This window comes from Myotis myotis, unplaced genomic scaffold (assembly GCF_014108235.1).
Source record: "Myotis myotis isolate mMyoMyo1 unplaced genomic scaffold, mMyoMyo1.p scaffold_m19_p_1, whole genome shotgun sequence".
NCBI lineage: Eukaryota > Metazoa > Chordata > Mammalia > Chiroptera > Vespertilionidae > Myotis > Myotis myotis.
The window spans coordinates 8867323-8889588 of record NW_023416313.1 but is presented as its reverse complement, the minus strand read 5'-3'; the positions used below and the strand labels follow the sequence as shown (position 1 = coordinate 8889588).

Below are 22266 nucleotides of genomic sequence, written 5' to 3'. Positions count from 1 at the left end.
ACTACTAACTTTCAGGCCTCTAACAGGTTCCTTGCCACCACCCATTGAGCCTCTGAGTCACAGCCACATATTTTAGGTTTTCCATTGTCATAACTCTACCTCTTCCGGGCACCAATGTCTACATAGTCAGAATAGGCTAGATCCGTGGTCGGCAAACTGCGGCTTGTGAGCCACATGCAGCTTTTTGGCCCCTTGAGTGTGGCTCTTCCACAAAATACCATGTGCAGGCGCACGTACAGTGTGATTGAAACGTTGTGGCCCACGCACAGAAGTCGGTTTTTGGCCTGGGCGAGTCTATTTTGAAGAAGTGCTGTTGATATTTGGCTCTGTTGACAAATGAATTTGCCGATGACTGGGCTAGATTATCCTCTAGTAACAGAGACTCAAAACCTCAGTAGCTTAATACAAAGATTTAGTTCTTACTTAAAGTCCATGTCCTCCAAAAATCAGTGTGAAGGAGGGTGGGGAGAACTGTTCCATGCCCATTCAGGGACCCAGGTTTATGGAGCACCACCACCTGGAACCTCCCCAGTCACCATGACAAGAAAAAGATGTTAAATCACTGTCCAGCTCTTAAAGGCTTCTGCCAGAAGTGACATATTTCACTAGGTAAGGCAAATCAAATGGTCATGCCTAACTTTAAGACAGTAATATATCAGACTAGAGGCCTGGTGCACGAATTCACGTAAAGGTGGGGTCTGGCCGGCCCACCCCAATAGGGGCTGATCAGGCCACACTGGTTGGGGGGAGGAGATGTGGGAGGTTGGTCACCCCTACCCTGATCCCCCAATCGGGGTTGGGGGAAAGCTGATTGGGGGTAGGGCCGGCCAGGGGGAAGGGCCGAGGGAGGTTTGGGGGGGGGCCGTGATCAGGGCTGGTTGGCTGCCACAGTATGTGTCATAGCAACTGGTCATTCTGGACATTCTGGTCGCTTGGCATACATATATATATATATACACACACACACACACATACATATATATAATTAGAGGCACAATGCATGAAATTTGTTTAAGGGGCTTGGTCCTCAAATCCCTGGCTGCCTCGGCCCTCACAGCCTGGCTTCATCTGGAAGGTCGTTGGATGGTTGGTCTAATTAGCATATTAGCTCTTTATTGTATAGGATAGCTTGCAGGTGTAACCAACTACCCCAAAACTTAATAGCTTAAAACAGTGGTTCTCAATCTTGGCTGCACATTAGAATCACCTGGGAATCGTTTTAAAATTCTGATTTCTGGGCCTCATCCTCCAGAAATTGTTTTTCTTTGTTATGGGGTGGGGCAACAACATTAGTAGCAAGGAAACAGAATTTCCGGAGGATGAGGCCCAGAAATCAGAATTTTAAAACGATTCCCAGGTGATTCTAATGTGCAGCCAAGATTGAGAACCACTGGCTTAAAACATCAACAATTGATTTAGCTTATAATTCCATGGAGTGACAATTTGTTTGGTCTCAGCTGGATAGTTCAACTTACCTGGGCTGTGCTCACTCAGATGTTTGTGATTAGCTTCCCGTTAGAGAGGCAACTCTGTTTCTGAGGGTGAGCTGACCGTCACCTGGGACAACAGGCCAAGCAGGCCAATAGTCCCGTATCATCAAGAGGCTAGCCTTGGCTTGTTCACATGGATTCCAAGGTCAGTAAAAGAGCAAGCCCTAATGCACAGGCACTTTTAAAGCTTTGGCTTGGGTCACATTTGCTCCAGTCCAAATGGCTAAAGCAATCATATGGCCAAGCCCAGAGTCAATGAGGGTAAGTACCTTTTAACAAGAAGAGTTGCCAGTCACATTGCAAAAGGGTGTGGATAGAGGGGAAAAAATAATCTGTGGCCACTTTTGTAATCAACTGCAGATGGGAAAGGGTAATGTTACCATGTTCCCTAAAAGAAAGGGGAATAGAAATGTTAATGAACAAAATTAATGAATATAGTATCTCTAGAATTTCTAGGTCAGCTATCCACAAATCTAAGGATAGAAGAGGGTCATATTCAAGATTGTCTCTTACACTGCAAATCTAGTTACTCTCAAAGGAAATGTTACTATTCTTTGGAAAGATGTTTTTGTTCTGCAGTCCATTTCCTATATATAGTGTATCATTTGTTTACTAGAGGCTGGGTGCATGACATTCGTGTACAGCCTGGCCTGCACCCTCTCGCAGCCTGGGAGCCCTCGGGGGATGTCCGACTGATGGCTGTCAGTCCAACATCCTTAGCACTGCTGCAGAGAGGTTCCCACCACCGCCGCTGAACTCGCCAGCCATGAGCCCGGCTCAGGGCATCTGGCTGAGGGGCGCTCCCCGCACCCCGTGTGGGAGCGCACTGACCACCAGGGGGCAGGCAGCTCCTGTGTTGAGTATGTGCCCCCTGGTGGTCAGTGAATGTCATAGTGACTCGTCATCCGCTGTTTGGTCTATTTGCATAGCCTTTTATTATATAGGATTGCTGTGTAACAAGCTGATCCATAACCTAGTGGCTTAAAAGATTACTGCTGGAAACTCTATGTGTCAGATGGGTGGTTCTGCTGATCTTGCCTGGGATTGTTAAGCTGGAAACTGCATGATCTAGGAAGGCTTCACTCTGGTCTGGAGTTTGGCTCCTCTGTGCTGAAATAATGGGAATGACTGAGCCATGTGTCTCATGCATCTCATCACTCAGAGGCTAGCTAGAGCTTATTTACATAGTGGCAGCATGTCAAACACAGCAAGAGCGTAAGCACTAATGTGCAAGTGCTTTTCAAGTCTTTGCTGCCTTATATGTGCTTGTTGCTGTCCCATTGACCAAAGCAAATCAGATGACCAAGTCCAAAGTCTGGAGGACACTAACAAATGGCATGGATACAGAAAGGTGTGAGCAAATTGGGGTCATTACTTCAAAGACACCACCATAAATATCCATCAAGTTCACTATTACTTACCTAAAATTGATAAACACATCTCTAGAGTTCTTATACAGTATCAAGTATAGATATAAATTGCTGGGCAAATTAACACTTTCATGATTTATTTGACCATTTGGAAGCCAAAAAGCTATTCTTTTACTTTGAAACAAAAATAAACAATCCAATATACTAGTAGGGTTGTAAAATACCGATTCAATGATAAATTACCAACATGTAACAAAAGTAACATACATTTTCTAATTTAATATTCTAAATAATTTTGTATTAATTAGATATTTGTAATTGAAGTCATAATGATTAGATGCCTTAATTAACTATAAAATGATACATAATGCTGAAAAGCCATTTTTGAGTAAATTTATTACCTGCTTTAAAAATATCACACTTTACTATACACTGAGTGGCCAGATTATTATGACCACCTGACATTTGCAGGCAAATTAGCTATAATTTCACACTGAAGTGCTAGAGGGCCAGACCATTATAAATAGGGAAGCGGGTTGTTTACCACAACAGTAGAAGTGACTTTTTTCTGAAGATATGGGTGAACGCGATTTAACAGCCTTTGAACGTGGGAGATTATATATATGTGTGTGTGTGTGTGTGTATATATATATATATATATATATATATATATATATATATATATATAAATTTCCTTTAGTCCTGAACTGTAATGCACTACAGTTCTATAAATCAGATAAATTTGATCAATCAGCTATTTAGAACATGAAAATAGCCCCCTTCCAGAAAATTTCTGATCAGTTACATTATCATTATGCTAAATTATAGCAAAAATCTTAGATTCATCAATGTTTCTGAGCTGGAGATTTCTCAGCATTGTTTTTCTTATGGGAGTTTGGACTTTAAGGACATCATCATCATCTCAGATGTACATGCTGATGCATTTCATTTCAACAGTGCAGTCAAATTTTAGAGATATCTAAAATATACGAATGATTTTGTCTTCTTGATACATTTCCAAATATCATCAATATCTTTTTTGTACACTCGGTAGGGAACAAAGATAAAGTTTCATAGGAGGGAATGAAAATTGAAGAAACAGAAACGTAATGGTGATATATTTCATTTCTTAAACTGTAATGCCCACCTATTTTCTATTCCAAGACTGCCCTTACAGTACAAAAAATGAGCACGATAGTTGATCTAATACTGACCCTCATCTCTGGGTGGTATCTCAGATTTTTGTTTTTTATGTTCTTTGTTTAGTTTAATCATTGGTTATTTTTAGAACTTTACTATTACACCCCATTACTGTCTTCAGATTTATTATATTCTAGTTGGTTCTGGCTGGTGTGGCTCAGTTGGTTGAACGTCATTCTTTGCACCAAAGGGTCACGGGTTCAATTCTGAGTCAGGGCACATGCCCAGGTTCTGGGTTCCATCCCCCATCAGGGGGTGTGCAGGAGGCAGCTGATTAATGTTTCTCTCTCTCTTAAAAAAATATCAATAAGAATGACTGCAGTCCATTCTCTAATCTCAGGTATAGTGTTAAACCACATTAGGCATACTAGTAAGTCCTCCACAAATTTTCTCAAATAGGAAATTGACCATAACACGCAGGCAGTATTCATTAATCTTTGAAAAATCATGATGATCTCTTAGTTCTTTCAAGTGGCCCTGATTACCTGTCTGTACCACTTGTTCTCCAATACTTGACTCCAGAGAAGAATGGGACAAAATTCGGGTCCTGAAGTTCCTAAGCTGAACTAAAAGATGGACAGGTATTGGACAGATGCGCGCCCAGTCTTCAGACATCCTCAATAGTCTTTCAAGATAAAAGCCGCCTTTTATTTGCTATAGCCTCACTTGCTGTCAGAAACTGAGATCTACATAATTCTACAATATTCAATTATTGAGATTTATAGACATCAAAAAAGCAGAACTTGCCACTTCAAAAAAAAAAAAATCAATAAAAACATATTTTTAGTCTGGCCGGTGCAGGTCATGGTTCGATTCCTGATCAGGACACATGCCAGGTTTCCATGCTCAACCCCCAGTTGTGGACTTGCAGGAAGCAGCTGATCCATGATATATTCTCTCATCGTTGATGTTTCTATCTCTCTCGCACTCTCTATTTCTCTCTGAAATCAATAAAAATATACAGTTTTGGATACAGTTTTCACTGCATTAGGAATATTCAGTCCTAAACTGTCAAGATAACCAATTAATAGGGTGAGCATTTTTTTAAAAATATATTTTATTGATTTATTACAGAGAGGAAGGGAGAGGGATAGAGAGTTAGAAATATCGATGAGAGAGAAACATCGATCAGCTGCCTCTTGCACATCTCCCACTGGGGATGTGCCCGCAACCAAGGTACATGCCCTTGACCGGAATCGAACCTGGGACCCTGGGACACTCCAGGCCGCAGGCTGATGCTCTATCCACTGAGCCAAACCGGTTGGGCATGGGTGAGCATTTTTTAAAACAATATTATACATCTTTGAACTTGGCATCTGACTTTTTAAAAAATACCATTCACCATCTATTTTCTCTTACATTCAGGCACATGATAATAGGACCTGATCTATCACTACTCTTTTTGTGTCCACGTGAAATCATTCATTTTCAGCCTTCTAATAAAATTTCAATTTATTATATGTTTACATGGGTGGGTTTTTTTCCATTTAATCCAATTGCATAGTTCAGTATCAAAGTCAAATAAAAATGTTGTCTATAGCACTTACACCACTACAGTTTAGAGAGAGTACAGATCATTATAACCTGTTGCCTGAGTGTCCCGGATTTATGTTATTGATTGTTTTCAACTGTCAGCAGGACTGTACGTTAAACTTAGTAGGACATTGACATTTCCATGTGTTTTGAGACAGCACTGCAGTCTGCCACTATCTTTTGGATTCATCACCTATCGAGTTAACTATCCACTCCAGCCGTGTGCCATCTGCATATTTGATGAGTGACATCAGTCCACTAACTAGGACTGCAGCTGTGTCTGGGATGGGGATTGAGGGCTGGAAGAGACAGATGGGCCCCATAGGGGGTCATAAGCAATTAGAACAGAACAATGCCATGGACACTTCGCATTAAGCAAAGGCAGAGAGAGTCCAAATCAGGTGTCATGTAAGAAGGAGCTAATTTGGGGGATTAGATAACTTTTACTTGGCATGAAGACAGGAGACCTGGGAAAAGATCCACCCCAGGAATTAATAAATTAATACGATTGAATGAGTGAGGGTTCTCCAGAAGACAAGAACCAATAGAATGTATGTGCATATATATATATATATATATATATATAGAGAGAGAGAGAGAGAGAGAGAGAGAGAGAGAGAGAGAGAGATTTTAAGAAATTGGCTCACATGATTGTGGAGACTGGCAAGACCAAAATCTGTGAGGTGAGCTGGTTCCAGGAAAGATGTGCATTTTAAGTCTGATGGCGATTGTTGGCAGAATTCCCTCTCCCTTGGGACTGGAAAGTCTTTTTCCTTAAGGCCTTCAACTGATTGGATGAGGCCCACCCACACATGGAGAGCAATCTGCTTTATTCGAAGTCTACTAATTTAACTGTAAATCCCACCCCAGAAATACCTTCACAAAGACATCTAGAATAGTGTTTGAGCAAACATCTGGGTCCTGTGGCCTGGCTAAGTCAACGCATAAAATTAACCATCACAATACCATGTAGGAAAGCCCAAACCCAACACAAAACAGCTGGGTTTATCCAACCGGTGAATTCGTTCCCCTTGTAATTTCATACCTTGTGCCTCCCCTCATCACGGACACATCCTGGAATGCCTTTGCCCAGCCCTGCTTCCTTCAACACTGGAAAAACTCTGCTCACCTTTCAGAGTTCAGATCCAATGTCTCCGGTGTGACACTTCCTTTAATCCCACATCCCTTCCTCCCTTCCCGAGGAACTCGTTCCGTCCTCGACCCTCTATGTCTGTGCTGTGACAGCACTGGTCACACACACTGCGCTGCAATTGCTTACACGTCAGACGACAGCCTAGCGAAGTGGTTCCGAATGCAAACCCGGCTCCAGCTCCCAGGGTTCAAGTCCCGACCTCACAAGTTACCCAAGCTCTCCGTGCCTTAGTCTCATCTATAAAAATGGAAATACAAAGTTGTACTGACAATCTATGGTTGTAGTGGGAACCTAATGTACCTAAAACTCTAAGAATAATTTTCCACATGTAGTAATCACTAAGAAAAGGCAGTTATTTTCATTCTTAATGCTATTGTTTCTCTCTGGTTCCTGTGTCAGGTGGAAAGATCCAGTGTTTCTGGAGGGCAGGGACAGCAACAAACCTCCCCCCCGCCATAATGCATGGAATAGACCAGGGTCTACAGGCATCTGTTAGAGTGTTCAGTGTCTTATATTCGTGAAATGCTCTAAAATATCCAAAGCCTGGCAACATTATACCCCATTACATCAGGTGAGGTCATTCTTATCCCCATTTTACAGATGAGGGAACTGAGAAGTAGACGTGAAATGAATTGTCCAATGTCACACAGCTGGCAAATGCAAAGTTTTCAAGTTCAAGTCCAAGGTCATTGAGAGAGAAGGACAGAGCTGCCAGGAATCCGGGAACGTTTTCCTCTTCTGGCCTAGGTACCAGCCTCCCTCCTCCCATCGCCTTCTTCTCGTTGCCAAAATCATGGACATTCTGGATGGCGAAGCCTGCAACAAAGATGAGGCCTCCATCCCTGCACCAGACTGACTGAGGAGAGGGTGCGGCCAGGAGAAGGCTATTAATACAAGATATCCTCGGCCGTGACTGTGGCCTCTTCTATTTTGGTCTTAATCTCTGGGAGGGGAATCTGACTGATGGCCACCACCACCAAGTTGGCAGCGTGGGCGGAGGCGCTGGCCACGCAGATCCAGAAGGACTCTTCGTACTGCTCTTCCACCACCACGAAGCGGAAGAGCCTCTCCTGGAAGTTGGCGATGCGTTCCGTCAGGTCGTGGAATCTCACGGCGGCCATGAAGCTGGTGATGGCCAAGGCCACGACGCCACCTGCAACCCAGAAAGGTGGCCCTCACTCACAGCTCCTTTCGTCAGTCGTAACGACTTTATGGGAGGTGGCATTTCTGAGGCAACAAACTCGCTTTGGGTTTAAAAGAGCCCTGAGGGAGCCCTAGCCGGTTTGGCTCAGTGGATAGAGCGTTGGCCTGCGAACTGAAAGGTCCCAGGTTCGATTCCGGTCAAGGGCAAATGCCCAGGTTGTGGGCTCGATCCCCAGTGGGGGACTTGCAGGAGGCAGTTGATCCATGATTCTCTCTCAGCATGGATGTTTCTATCTCTCCCTCTTCCTTCCTCTCTGAAATCAATAAAAATATATTAAAAAATAAACCCCACAGATGTATAAAAAAGCCCTTAGGGAGACACAAATTTTAAATTGCTCTTTAAAGCGGCAGATAGCCCACACGGTGTGAGAGGTGAGCGATGTTGCAGAAAGAGGATAAGCTTCAGATCAGATGGGCTTTCACCCTTGACCCCTCTAATTTTTTTCCTGCCCAGTGCCGTTCTTTCTAGGGTGTGCACATCTGGATTAGTTCAATTTCTAAATTGTTTAGGATTAGGATGTAGACCCTGAGGGCGATGTGGGAAGATATAAGAAAATGCCCTAGCCCTAACCGGTTTGGCTCAGTGGATAGAGCATCGGCCTGCGGACTGAAAGGTCCCAGGTTCGATTCTGGTCAAGGGCATGTACCTTGGTTGCAGGCACATCCCCAGTGGGGAGTGTGCAGGAGGCAGCTGGTTGATGTTTCTCTCTCATCGATGTTTCTGGCTCTCTGTCCCTCTCCCCTCCTCTCTGTAAAAAATCAATAAAACATATTAAAAAAAGAAAAAAAAAAGAAAATGCCCTAGCCCAGTGGTCAGCAAACTGCGGCTCGGCAAACCATGGCTTGCGAGCCACATGCGGCCCTTTGGCCCCTTGAGTGTGGCTCTTCCACAAAATACCGACTTCTGCGCATGGGCCACAAAGTTTCAATTGCATTGTACATGTGCGCCCGCACGTGGTATTTTGTGGAAGAGCCACACTCAAGGGGCCAAAGAGCCGCATGTGGCTCACGAGCCGCGGTTTGCCGACCACGGCCCTAGCCGGTTTGACTCAGTGGATGGAGTGTTGGCCTGCAGACCTAAGGGTCCTGGGTTAGATTCCGGTCAAGGGCATCCACCTCCATTGTAGGTTCCTCCCTGGCCCAGGCCCTGGTTGGGCTAATGCAGGAGGCCACCAGTTGATTTGTTTCTCTCACGTGATGCTTCTCAGTCTTTCCCTCTCTCTCCTACTCTCACCAAAAATCAATGAAAAATAGCCTTGGGTGAGGATTAACAACAATAACAAAAAAGAATATCTTATGTGTGGATCGGGGTTTCCACAGAGGGTAGACTGCTCTCTGCTTTTTAATGATCCTCTTCCCATGTTTTAGATTAAGAAGAGATGAGAAAAGGAGGAAAGGACGGTAGAGGGGAAACGGAAAGGACTCCAAGCTTCATATGTTTCCGACCTGTTGCTTCAAACTTTAACTTCTCTTTCTCTCTCTTTTCCTCCCTCTCCCTCTCTCTCTCTCTCTCTCTCTCTCTCTCTCTCTCTCTCTCTCTCTCTCTCTCCTACTGCCTTGATTTTATTTGTATTTCAAAAAAAAAACACATTTACTATGCTTTTTGTTTAGATTATTACATCTCCATTGAAGAAAATTTGGAAACCAGAAAAAATCAGAAAGATGAAAATACAAATGTACTTTTATCCTAAAAGCCAGGTATAAACACTTTAAACATTTTAGTGTATTTCTTTGGATTTCTTTCTCTTGAACAAAATCAGTATTATGGCACTCTAACCGTTTTACACTTGATTTCCCCCCTTACTTGAACATTTCCCCGCGTTGTCAAATATTCTGTTACTGTACCACTTTACACTGGTACATAGTATTTTATCCTAGCAACATGCTTAGTTAATTTAATTCAGTTTGATTAAGTGTGATCTTATTTCTGGGTACCTAGATTGCTTCTAATTTTTGATATTAGAAAGCACTGCAGCAAACACCTTCTTATGAATATCTTTTCCAGTTATTTCCTTAGCAAAAATTCCCATTGGAATTGTTTCATAAAAATATATTCATATTTTAAAAACATATATTTTTATTGATTTCAGAGAGGGAAAGGGAGAGAGAGATTGAAACATCAATGATGGGAATCATTGATCAGCTGCCTCCTGCACGGCCCCTACTGGGGATCGAGCCTGCAACCTGGGCATGGGCCCTTGACTGGAATTGAACCTGGGACCCTTCAATCGGCAGGCCGACGCTCTATCCACTGGGCCAAACCAGCTACGACGATATTCATATTTTTATGCCCTTTGATGCTAAAGTTTTGTCAAAATACCTTTTTTTAGTACCCTGGTCAGTGGAGCTTGAGAGTATTGTCTCTCTGAGGAAGGAAATTGACAGAGATAAGCATTTACTTAGGAAGCAGGACTGAGCACTTTTCCACGCCAGTACTGTGGGCGTTCATGCAGAGGTGAACGGGACACCTGTAGCCCAGGTAGGGGGTCAAGCATGTATAGAAGTGATCCTAAAGGATGGCCACAGTCTCAGACACAGGCAACTACGTGCTAACTGACTTACTGACAATGCATTCTAATACAGGGTCAAACAACAGTATCTGTCTTTGTACTTCATGGTCACCCTTGTCAGGTAAAGGTAGCAGATTATTGCTAGAACACGTTGCCCATGGGACCTGGGCTTTCTGAGATGGCCCTCATTTCTCAGGATTTTGTTATTTTCATTACAGATGATTTTTTAAAGTTTAGAACTAAATGTGAATTAATGTCTATGTATCAATATACGCCCAAATTCTCTCTCTCTCTCACACACACACACACACACACTCCTTTTGTATTGGTGTTTGGCTTGGAAAATAGGGCGCAATGGTCATCAATGAGACCAAGGATTAATGAAAAGGCAAAGGGCTTGGCCTCAGCGTTACCTGGGGTGGAATCCCACCTCTGCTACTCACTGCTGTGTGATCTTATGCGTGAGCTTCGGGCTCCGCATCTGTAAACAGGGGGCTAATAATACTTCATTCAGTGGTCGCCAACTGGTGGTCCGTGAGGTCCGAAAGGTTGGCAACCGCTGCATGGAGGTTGTGAGGTTTAAACAAAACAGGCAGGTGAAATCCCCAGGTTTCTTCTCTCCTGTCATCCATGAGGGCTCCTCCCAGCAGCAGCCCCTAGTCATGCGCTCTAACCATTTGGTCCTTTATTGTGACAGAGACTCTGCCTCGTTTAATAAGGAGGATATCCGTGCCCGTCAGGAAGGCTATAGACCCAGGGAAGTGAAGGCGGAACTCAGCCTAGTGACGGTGAGACACGAGTTTCTCCCCCAGGGGCCCTCCTTACCTGCCAGGATGTTCCAAAGGCAGATGCCCCCGGGGCCATTGACCGCCTTGTAGGGAACCTGGATCATGTTGAGAATGGCAAAGCCCATGCTGACCAGAGCCAGGGCCAAGGCCAGGAAGAGGAGCAGCAGGATCATCACGTGCAGGCCCGCGTTGAGCTCCTTCACCAGCTGTGGGAAGACTGCGGAGAGGACACGGCCGTTATGTCAACATCAGAGCTCAGCTCAAGTTCGTAGGGCCCAAGTTTGCATACCACGGAGGCTTTACTAGAGGGTGTGAGGGCGGGGCAGCAAGTGCTGGGCTTTCAAAGAGCTGGAGCTAGTCATGGCCTCCGGGTCTGCCACTTGTTAGTTGTCCAACCATCCTCTCTTCCTTGAGGAGAATGCAAACTCTAAATGTGTCCTGTTGGCAATTTAAAGTGCATTGACTGCACAGCCCTGGGGTCTGGTGTGAGCTGGTGCATATAAACCCAGATGGCATTATATATATATATATTAGTAGCCCTGCGCATGAATCTGTGTGCCAGTAGCTCACTGCTGCCCTCCTGTAGCTCTCCGGCTGCTGCCCCACCCTCCTGTAGCTGCCCCTGTCCCTTTCCCCCTCCCCGCTTTTTCCCCCCTCTCATTGGCTTGCTGCCCTGTCCCCTCCTGTAGCTATCTGCTGCCCGTTTGTAGCTCGCTGCCCCACCCTCCTGCTGATCCGTGATCTAGTCCTTACTCGGTCTGTCATTACGTAACAACAATTTGCATATTACATCTTTATTATATAGGATTATTGATTTCAGAGAGGAAGGGAGAGGGAGATAGAAACATCAATGATGAGAGAGAATTAAGTCCACAATCTGGGCATGTGTCCTGACCAGGAATTGAACCATGATCTCCTGGTTCATGGGTGGATGCTCAAGGACTGAGCCACACAGGTGGGGCAGAAGGCGTCTCTTTGGCAAAAGAGGTTGGCAAGAGAGTCACTGAAAGAGGGACGATTGCAAAGCTTGAATATGTGTTAAGAGAGTTGCTTTCATTAAATCAGGATTGGTCTCAGGCATATGTGTGAAGAGGGTAGCAGGATGTAGCCGAGTGAAGCCTAGATCTGGCACCCAAAGATCTGGGTTCAAATCTCAGCTTTGCTCATTTGCCACAACTGTCAAATAGGATCCTCTAAACCAGTGGTTCTCAACCTTCCTAATGCCGCGACCCTTTAATACAGTTCCTCCTGTGGTGACCCCTAACCATAAAATTATTTTCGTTGCTACTTCATAACTGTAATTTTGCTACTGTTATGAATTGTAATGTAAATATCTGATATGCAGGATGTATTTCCATTGTCACAAATTGAACATAATTAAAGCATAGTGATTATTTACAAAAACAATATCTAATCTAATAAAAGAGAAACATGCAAATTGACTGTACCTCTGCTACACCCCAAGCCGCGCCTACCAGCCAATCAGAGCGACTATATGCAAATTAACCCAACCAAGATGGCGGCTGGCAGCCACAGAGCTGGAGCAAGCAGGAGGCTTGGTTGCCCCGGCAATGGAGAAAGCCAAGCTTTCAGCCTGCCCTGGCCGGCTGTGGCCTCTGCTCAAGGCTGCAAAGTTTCAATTATAGAAGATAAATAAATCCCAGATACCTGCTTCCAGCCAGCCTCCACTGGGAGCTTGGGACTAGGGGCCGTGGCCAGCCTGCAAACAGCCCTCAGCCCCTCACCCAGGCTGGCCAGGCACCCCAGTGGGACCCCCACCCTGATCTGGGACACCCTTCAGGGCAAACCAGCTGGCCCCCACCCATGCACCAGGGTTCTATCCTATATAATAAAAGGGTAATATGCAAATTGACCCTAACAGCAGAATGACTGGGAATGACTGGTCACTATGACACACACTGACCACCAGGGGGCAGATACTCAATGCAGGATCTGCCCCCTGGTGGTCAGTGCGCTCCCACAGGGGGAGCTCTGCTCAACGACAAGCCAGGCTGACGGCTGCCAGTACAGCGGTGGAGGTGGGAGCCTCTCCTGCCTCCTCAGCAGCGCTAAGGATGGCCGACTGCAGCTTAGGCCTGCTCCCGGCTGGCAAGTGGACATCCCCCGATGGCTCCCAGGCTGCCAGAGGGCAAAGGCTGGGATGAGGGCCCCCCCTTGCCCCCGAGTGCACAAATTTTTGTGCACCGGGCCTCTAGTGCAGTGATGGCGTTTTTTGAAAAACCCTAACTTAACTCTGGTGCTGTGTCACATATAGAAATTTTTTGATATTTGCAACCATAGTAAAACAAAGACTTATATTTTTGATATTTATTTTATATATTTAAATGCCATTTAACAAAGAAAAATCAACCAAAAAAAATGAGTTCACGTGTCACCTCTGACACATGTGTCATAGGTTCACCATCACTGCTCTAGTGTAATTATATATGTGTTTTTCAATGGTCTTAGGTGACCGCTGTGAAAGGGTCGTTCGACCCCCAAAGGGGTCGCGACCCACAGGTTGAGAACCACTGCTCTAAACCCTGCCCTTCATACCCATCTTACAAGATTGTCCAGCGGATCAAGTGAAGTGTGTAGGGATGATAATAGCGCCCACCAGTGGGCACTATGGGAAGCAAGGAGCATCACTGTGCATCCCTCATAATGACTCAGCAAGGTAGACATTATTTCCCCATGTCTGGTGGACACTCAATTACGTTGCACACTACTCTGAAAATGTCCATATGCATGTGGCAGGATAATTGAGTATTGGTATTTGTTTTCTCTATATTTGCCACTATGTTCTAGCTGTGAAGATTAAAGCATGTATCATAACAGAATAATTTAAATATTGCCTGGGAAAAAGTCAGTTCCCCAAAAAGGTGGCTGTGGTTGTTGCAGTTGCTATTTTTACTCTCTGACTTTGCAGATCCTGTCTCCTATCAGTGTAATGGGGGTAATGATACCTGCATAGTGTATGAATTGGGGGTAATCAGCATTGACTGAGCATTAGTCAGTGGCTGAGCATTTTACATTTGTTCTCTCCTTCCATCCTTGTGACAAGGATATGTGGTTGATTTTATGAACCCCTTTTCCCCACAGGTTTGGAGACATTAACTCCCTTATCTTTGGGGAAGGTGACCCTGAACTCTACACACAGGATTATAGTCTTGTGTAGCCTACAGAGTTTAGATCACTATTTTCTGTAGTTATACATGAAGACTTCAAAATGATGGAACACTAAAGAAATGGGCAGACCCACTCGTCTGCAACTATCCCAGGGTTTCTACTGAATACCTCCCGGTCAAATTGGGGTCTGTCTTTGAACTCCAAAGTCCCTCCTTCATCATTTGATACCACTGACCAGCACCTCTTTGTCCCCCTCAGGATCCAGGACTCAAAGCTCTCCTGGGTCCACTCACCTCACAACCCCATTCCTTTCCCCTTGGGGCCTTTGCTGGCTCACTGCCTCCCATTATTCATGGAAGGTGGGTGTCTCCCAGGCCTGAGAGTGAGCGTTTTGGGTCCTTCTTCCTTTAAAGTGTCCTTTCCACTCAGAAGTTTCCAGACACTCCATGTCTATGTCCTTAGTTTTGATCTAACTTCCTGTCTGGGAGTGTTTCCATTTACAGTTATCTCCACCAGGTTATCAGATCAGCACTGGAAACCGTACCCTGGAAAATAAACTCCTTTCCAAGGGATTTTCCTGCGTAAGGCTTCTCGCTCCCTTTTCCTTCCTTCCCACCTCAGTACCCCTAATATACATTTGTTTTTCTTTTCACACTTTCAGCCCTTTTTTATTCCAAACATAGTACCTATGCCTGGTTACCTACTTGTTTCATTATCCCTTTCTTCCTTTGTAAAATATATTTTTATTGATTTCAGAGATGAAGGGAGAGGGAAAGATAGAAATATCAATGATGAGAGAGAATCATTGATCAGTTGCCACCTGCACACCCCACACTGGGGATTGAGCCCGCAACCTGGGCATATGCCCCAACCGGGAATAGAGCTGTGACCTCCTGGTTCATAGGTTGACATTCAACCACTGAGCCACGCCGCTGGACTCATCTCTTTTTTTGAAATGCAATCCTGAGAACATGACTAGCATCGCAATCCTCACCAAACACTTAAAGTAGAAAAGAATCACTATGTGATTGGCAAAGATAAAACAGTTTGCTAATACAGTGTGTTGATAAAGGTGTCAAACAGTGTAGAATATTAATTCATATACTCTCCTGAGAAGGCAATTTGGTAATTCTTCTACTCTCCTGAGAGGGCAATTTGGTAACTCTATCAAAGTGATTTCACGAGAGCACACCCACATATGTTCAAAGCTGTATACTAGTATATTGGATATTCATTCCAGTAGCAAAAGATTGGAGAAAAATCAAAAGATGAAATTGCGTCATGTGTCCTTAGGTATGAAAAAGGATCTTAACTGGTTGTAATATACAGTTGGCTTTTTCCCCCTAAATTTTTATTGATTGATTGATTTTAGATAGATAGATGGATAGATAAATCAATTTGTTGTTCTCCTCATTTATGCATTCATTGGTTGATTATTGTATGTGCCCCCTACTGGGGATGGAACCCACAACCTCAGCGTATCAGGACGTGGCTCTAACAAACTGAGCTACCCCAGCCAGGGCTACAGTTGACACTTGAACAACATGGATTTGAACTTCACAGGTCCACTTACATGCTGACCATTTTCATCTTGTAAACAGATGGCATCAACTTACAGTTGTGGGGCACTGGCACCTCTAACCCCCATGTTGTTCCAGGGTCAACCATATAGTTCTTTGGTTTTCTCTATGATTGGTTTGGAAATTGGTTCTCTGGGGCGTTTCCTTTTAACTTGTCCTTTATTTTTATTTCATTGTTCATGTGTGTGTGTGTGTGTGTGTGTGTGTGTGTGTTCAGCCTTTTATGTTATGTTTTGTTTTTTTTTAAATTCTCACCCTAGGGTGTTTTTTAAAGATTGATTTTGAGAGAGAGAAACATCAGTCAGTTGCCTCCCATACGTGCTCAGACTGAGGATCGTACTCGAAACCTAGGTATGTGCCCTGACCTAGAATCGAACCCCTGATCTTTTGTTGTACATGATGACATGCCAACCAGCTGAGCCATCTGGCCAGGGCTATGTTATGTTTTTAATAGAGCTATATATTCCAATATCCTCAATATCCCATTCTAATTTAATTGCCAGGTAAATGCAACTATTCCTATTTTCTTGAATGCATGTAACAAAATATGTATTTCCTTCAGGTATTTAAATGATGTCAATTTGTATTAGAGTATTTGTCAATGGCCCAGCTTCTGCCTTTATACATTTAATAAGATACTAACCCTGATCAGGTTCTTAAGAACTACAATTTTGAAATATAAAATCAAATAATGAATAAAATTCTTTATTCTCAGCAATATGTTGAGTAATTTTGATTTTGTATTTTGTAGAACGCTGTTCTCACCAGCAATCTGACTCCAAAGGCTTTCAGGATATTGCCTTTTTTGTTTTTGTTTTTTCTTTCCAGAAGACCAGTCATGGAGTCCTGCTCTATTTACATCCAGAGCAGCTCTGACGTGACACTGGATGCCAGCCAGCACTAGTGCCTGTCAGCCGATGCTCGTGCCCGCCCACGTTCATGGCCAGAAGCCTTGCCTGAGGTCTCCTGCCAGCAAACATGCAAGCTAGGCTTTGAACCGGGGTAGTCTGATTCCAGAGCCCAGCACAGAGCCCATTTGCTTTTCTCAGACTACAAAATTTTTAATTTTTTTAAATTGATTTCAGAGAGGAAGAGAGAGGGAGAGAGGGATAGAAACATCAATGATGAGAGAATCATTGATCGGCTGCCTTGTGCATGCCCCTCACCTGCCCTGCCCAAGAATTGAACCATAACCTCCCGGTTCATGGGTCAACACTCAACCACTGAGCCACACCAGCCAGGCAGACTACCAAGCTTTTATATAAACAGAAGTAGAAGCAGTTGCCACGATCCCTGATGGCTGGTTTCTGCCGGCAGCCTATTTCACCTGCCTATGGGACTGGCTGAGAGAGCCTGAGGCAGAGGGTGTGGCCATGAAGTCCCTCTCTGCTCTGCTGTTTCCTGGCTGGGTGGCCTCAGGCAAGTTATGCAACCTCTCTGAGCCTCAGTGTAGTCCTATGCAAAATGGGATCGTTAATAATTCCCTCTTAATAAATTTGTTGTAAGGCTTAAGAGACCAGCTGTGTGAAGCACTAGCAGAATGTCTGCCACATGTAAGCACTCAATATTTTAGTAGCTATTATTAATAGTGGTAAACGAAAAGGAATACAAATCCCTATTTCTAATGTTTCTACGAGCCTTCACAGGGGAAAAAAGGTCTCTTCTTAGTGCCGAACAAGAACCCCTGGGTGAGTGTGGACTTTGTCATTGTGTCTCAGGGTGAGGCAGAAGTCAAACTCCACATTTAGACAGAAGCACCCTTCCCGATTTGGAAAAATAAGTGTTAGAATCTAAAGCATCTTTCCTGCCCCGAACGTACTCACTCGTGAATTGGGACTCGCGGCCCCCGAGCCCGCACTGCCGCACCTTGCACCCTCGGAAGAGCCCGTAGTAAATGTCCCCAATGAATTTGACCAGCTCTGGGTCGGTGGCGTTGACCAGGTCCACTCCCGTCTGACAAAGGATCTTCCCGCTCAGCCAGTGGGGCAGCACCAGAGCAACGATGATGAGGATGAAGGAGGAGAAGCTGAGTAGAGACGCCAGCCCGTACCACACCTTCTTGAACCATCCGGGCATCCTAGTGGGTGCGGGTCACCCCCCAGGCGTCTGAGCCGCAGCGGGGGCTGTTGACATCTTCCGGGCACTCGATGACCCTCTGGCCCGAGGTCGGCTCTTCAAAACCCACCATTTCAAGATCCCAAGTCCATCCCCCGGTCCTCCCTCAGCGCCTGCGTCCACGGCCGGTGTTTACAACCACGTCCCTGAGCCTCTGAGAGACGGTCTTCACCTGAGAGGGTAGATGAGTGTGTTACTGAAGGAAGTAACCCTATCCCTCCCACTAGACTAATGTTTCAGCCCAGGGTTTAATTGTTCCTCGTTTTAAGTATTTAAATAACCCTGGTGTGGACCTCTTCGTGACGAAGATGTTATTAGCAGGCAAAACCAGGCAGACCTGACTATAAAGGGACACCAGCAATCATCCAAAATGCCCAAGCGGAAGGAAGAAAGTGGCATGACTAGCCCTTGAATATTGCCAACAATACATGGTATCGAATGTCGATCACTCCGATGCGTGCAGGGCACTTCTTCCTCTAAGATGTCACCGCTGTCAGAAATACCGTGGGATGACTCCTGTGCCGAAGGCGTTTAACTGACGTGTGTAAACTGGGCTTTACGGTGGCTCCTGGATGTATCCCTGGGTGAATCCGCCATGGGTAAGACTGCAGCCCGGGTCCCGCACTACAGTCCTCTCTTCCGCCTCCTGCCTGTAGCATCACTGAAATGGGAAAGGAACGTGATTTTCCAACGTGTTAGCAAATAATGATCCCCCCGCTGGGCTCTTCCTCTCTTTTTCTTTTAATTTGCAGGCACTAGAAAAGAAAGTCCCTTATTTCTTTTTTTTAAATATATTTTATTGATTTTTTACAGAGTGGAAGGGAGAGGGATAGTGAGTTAGAAACATCGATGAGAGAGAACATCGATCAGCTGCCTCCGGCACCCCCCCCCCCCCCCCCCTGGGGATGTGCCCGCAACCCAGGTACATGCCCTTGACCGGAATCGAACCTGGGACCCTTCAGTCCGCAGGCCGACGCTCTATCCACTGAGCCAAATCGGTTAGGGCAGAAAGTACCTTATTTCTTATACTGTAGCTTTAAAAATGTTGACTTGTGGTCTATTGCTTAAATGTTACCTTAATATCTTGTGAGACAGCCCTAACCGGTTTGGCTCAGTGGATAGAGTGTTGGCCTGTGGACTAAAGGGTCCCAGGTTTGATCCCGGTCAAGGGCATGTAACCTTGGTTGTGGACACATCCCCAGCAGGAGGCAGCTGATCGATGTTTCTCTCTCATCAATGTTTCTAACTCTCTATCCCTCTCTGTAAAAAATCAATAAAATATATTTTAAAAAAGTGTCTTGTGAGACTGGCAATGGCTTTGGGGAGCAAGATTGGGCAGAAGCGTCATGGAAAAATTCTTTTTTGGTCACAGAAGTCTTGAGGGGGGTTCCTTGCTAACCAACAGGAGGTTCGGGGACCTCAGCTGGAGAGTGCCGAGGGGGAAGCGGGACAGGAGAATGGAAAGCCAGGTCCCTTCCCTATAACTGGGGTTCACGTCTGTGGTGTCTCTACAACGAACACAAAGAAGAGCCCCCCCCTCCCCCCGCCCTGGAAGCTTCTGCAGAGCTCTACCACCTGCAAAGGGCTTTCCCAGGGCTTGCCCACCCTGATGCACCGTAATCCTCTGTGGGAGGCGGGGTGGGGGTGGGGCGGGACGGGGGATGTACTGACTATTCCAGCCATTTCTCTCCTGAGAACACTGAGGGTCAGGTCTTTGACCTGCAATAGCTCATCTTCATCACAATGACCTTAAAATAGTGTTTTTCTGGTAATAAATTACAAATTACATATAAAAGAGTGCTTGGGGGGTGGGGGGCTGGAGGGGGCCAATGGGGGGAGAAGGGGGACATATGTAATACTTTCAACAATAAAGATTTATTTAAAAAAACACAAATTGGTAGTTAGAAAATTGTGATGAGGATGCAAAGTACAGCATAGGGAATACAGTCAATAATATTGTAACAACCATGTATGGTGTCAGGTGGGTACTGGAAATATTGGGAGGGACATTTTGTAAACTATGCTGTACACCTGAAACTAATACAAAATAATATTGAAAGGGAACTGTAATTGGGAAATAAAACTTAAAATAAAGTAAGAAAAAAAAGAGTTCTTGACACATGGATACTTTGCCAATAATGACATTCTGTTTTAACATGAAGCGTGCTCTGAGAGGCAGGACATGCGCAATGCTTTTGCATCACATTCTGGCCCCAAATGATGTGCCTCTGTCAACTTTTGATGTTTCAGAGGTGAAGCCGTTCTGTTTAGAAAAACTCTCTGTGAAACAACTGACTCCCAACAAGCCCTTGGCATGACATTGGAGATGTGGTTGAGCAGAACCATTAAAGGCCTGGGTTCAAATTCCTACTCTTCTGGGCAAGTGTCCGGGACTCTCATGACTCCGTTTCCTAACCTGTCATAGGACTGCGGTGCGAGGTCACATGAAATGGCCCACGCAGATCACTCAGCACGTGCGTGGCATATAGAGGGCCCTAAATAACTGGTGTCCGCCCCAGCCAGTCTCCCAGTAATTCTATTGCCGGTAATGAAGCTTCTGATAATAAAACGAGTTACAGGATGCAGCCTGTTCCCTCATGACGTATTCCTGCATGCCGTATCTGGCACAAGTTTATTGCATAAAGGTGCGTGTGTGCTGGGTACAGGGCCCTGTGTTTGTGTGGAGGGTGACACAAAGGTGTGTGATATGGGATCCTGCTGGCAAGCTTACAACAGAGTTAGGACAGCGGTTCTCGACCAAGGGTGATTTTGCCTCCCCCACCTCCCAGGGTACATTTGGAAATACCTGGTGATATTTTTGATTGTGATGACCAGGGTGTGGGGCGCTGCTCCTGGCCTCTTGGAGGTAGAGACCAGAGATGCGGTAAGCATCCTAGAAGGCACAGGACAGATCGCCCACCGCCCACCCCAACCCATGGCCTGCACAGAACCGACAGTGCTGTGATTGAGAAACCCTGTATGAGGGGCACAGAGTGAACTATTTGCAAGAGAGAAAATGCCTGTTGGTGAGGCAGGTGGTACCATTTGGTGGGGCTTACACACAGTCACAGAGGTCTAAGGATAATATTATAGGACTTGACACCACTGGCCTTGTGTTCCTATCAGACCAGAGGCCTGTTACGTACTCATATTTTTAAGCAAGCAGTATTTATTTTTATTAATTTGGGAGATACAAACACTTAAACTACAGTATGCTACAATTTCTGTATCATTGGTTTGGTAAATTTTAATGCTTAAACATGCCCCCCAAATTGATATTAAAATAGCCCCCTTACTCCCAAAATGCAAGAAGCCTGGAACTCACAATCTCGAAGAGGCCCAATGAATTGTAACATAAGTGGTGGCAAAAATGTCAATATTACTAATGCTCAATCGGCATTTATTGAACTCCTGCTACTATTTAGAGCCACACAGCTGTAGTACCAGCTTTTAAAACCCTTTCCGAAACCAAAGGCAGCTAGGCCATTATATTCCCCTTTAACTGGCGAGGAGACTGAGGCTGTTAAGCAGGGTGGCCAGGCAGTAGCCTTCACTCCTTCTGAGAGGAAAACTGTATTACTCGTGGTTTGTCTTTTTTTTTTTTTAGTTTTTAACTCAATTTTTAATATTTTAATTACAGTTGACATACAATATTCTATTAGTTTCAGGTGTACAACATAGCTGTTACAATACTATTGACTATATTTCCTATGATGTACTTTATTTAGATCCTCAGGACTATTTTGTAATTGTCAATTCGTACTTTTTTTTTCTTCTTTCTTTATTGATGAAGGTATTACATATGTTCTCACCCGTGGTTTGCCTTCTCTCGCCAGTTGACTCCCGTTCTCTGATCCTGAGATGACGGCCGGGGCCATCCCACTCTCGCCCTCCTGCTCTCCACCGCTCCGGCCTTAGCCCCGCGCCCTGCACGCCAGAACCCCGCACCTACCCGCAGGCTGCAGGGCTCAGCGGACGCACCGGTCCGGGGCGGGCCCGCCGGGTTGGGGGCGCGGCCGAGAGCGCCCGCCCCTCTGGGTCGCCTTCCTCCCGGAGCCAGGACGCGCGCTAGGCGGCAGCAGCGGGCGCCACGCGGGTCGCGGCCGCGCGCGACTCCCCTCGGCTGGTTGGGCGGCCGGGGAGGAGCGGGGCGGGGCGGGGCGCGCGGGCGCGGTGTGCGCGCGGTTCCTCTCGG

The 22266-nt window shown here is 45.4% G+C and overlaps 1 protein-coding gene across 2 annotated transcripts; it reads right to left on the bottom strand.

Annotated features, from left to right (window-relative positions):
• Positions 1-5353: 5353 nt before the first annotated feature.
• Positions 5354-22199, bottom strand: CLRN2 (clarin 2). Of its 2 annotated transcripts, XM_036329537.1 has the most exons (5): positions 22024-22199; positions 18500-18732; positions 17780-18243; positions 11285-11464; positions 5354-7899 (listed from the first exon to the last, which is right to left on the bottom strand). In XM_036329537.1, exons 3-5 carry the CDS (start codon positions 18030-18032, stop codon positions 7634-7636), a joined length of 699 nt encoding a protein of 232 aa, XP_036185430.1. In that variant the 5' UTR covers positions 18033-18243; positions 18500-18732; positions 22024-22199; the 3' UTR covers positions 5354-7633. The 2 variants fall into 2 exon arrangements, with proteins under 2 accessions (XP_036185430.1, XP_036185420.1); XM_036329527.1 differs by lacking the exon at positions 22024-22199 and adding an exon at positions 21884-22015 and having other exon boundaries at positions 17780-18732.
• Positions 22200-22266: the final 67 nt, after the last annotated feature.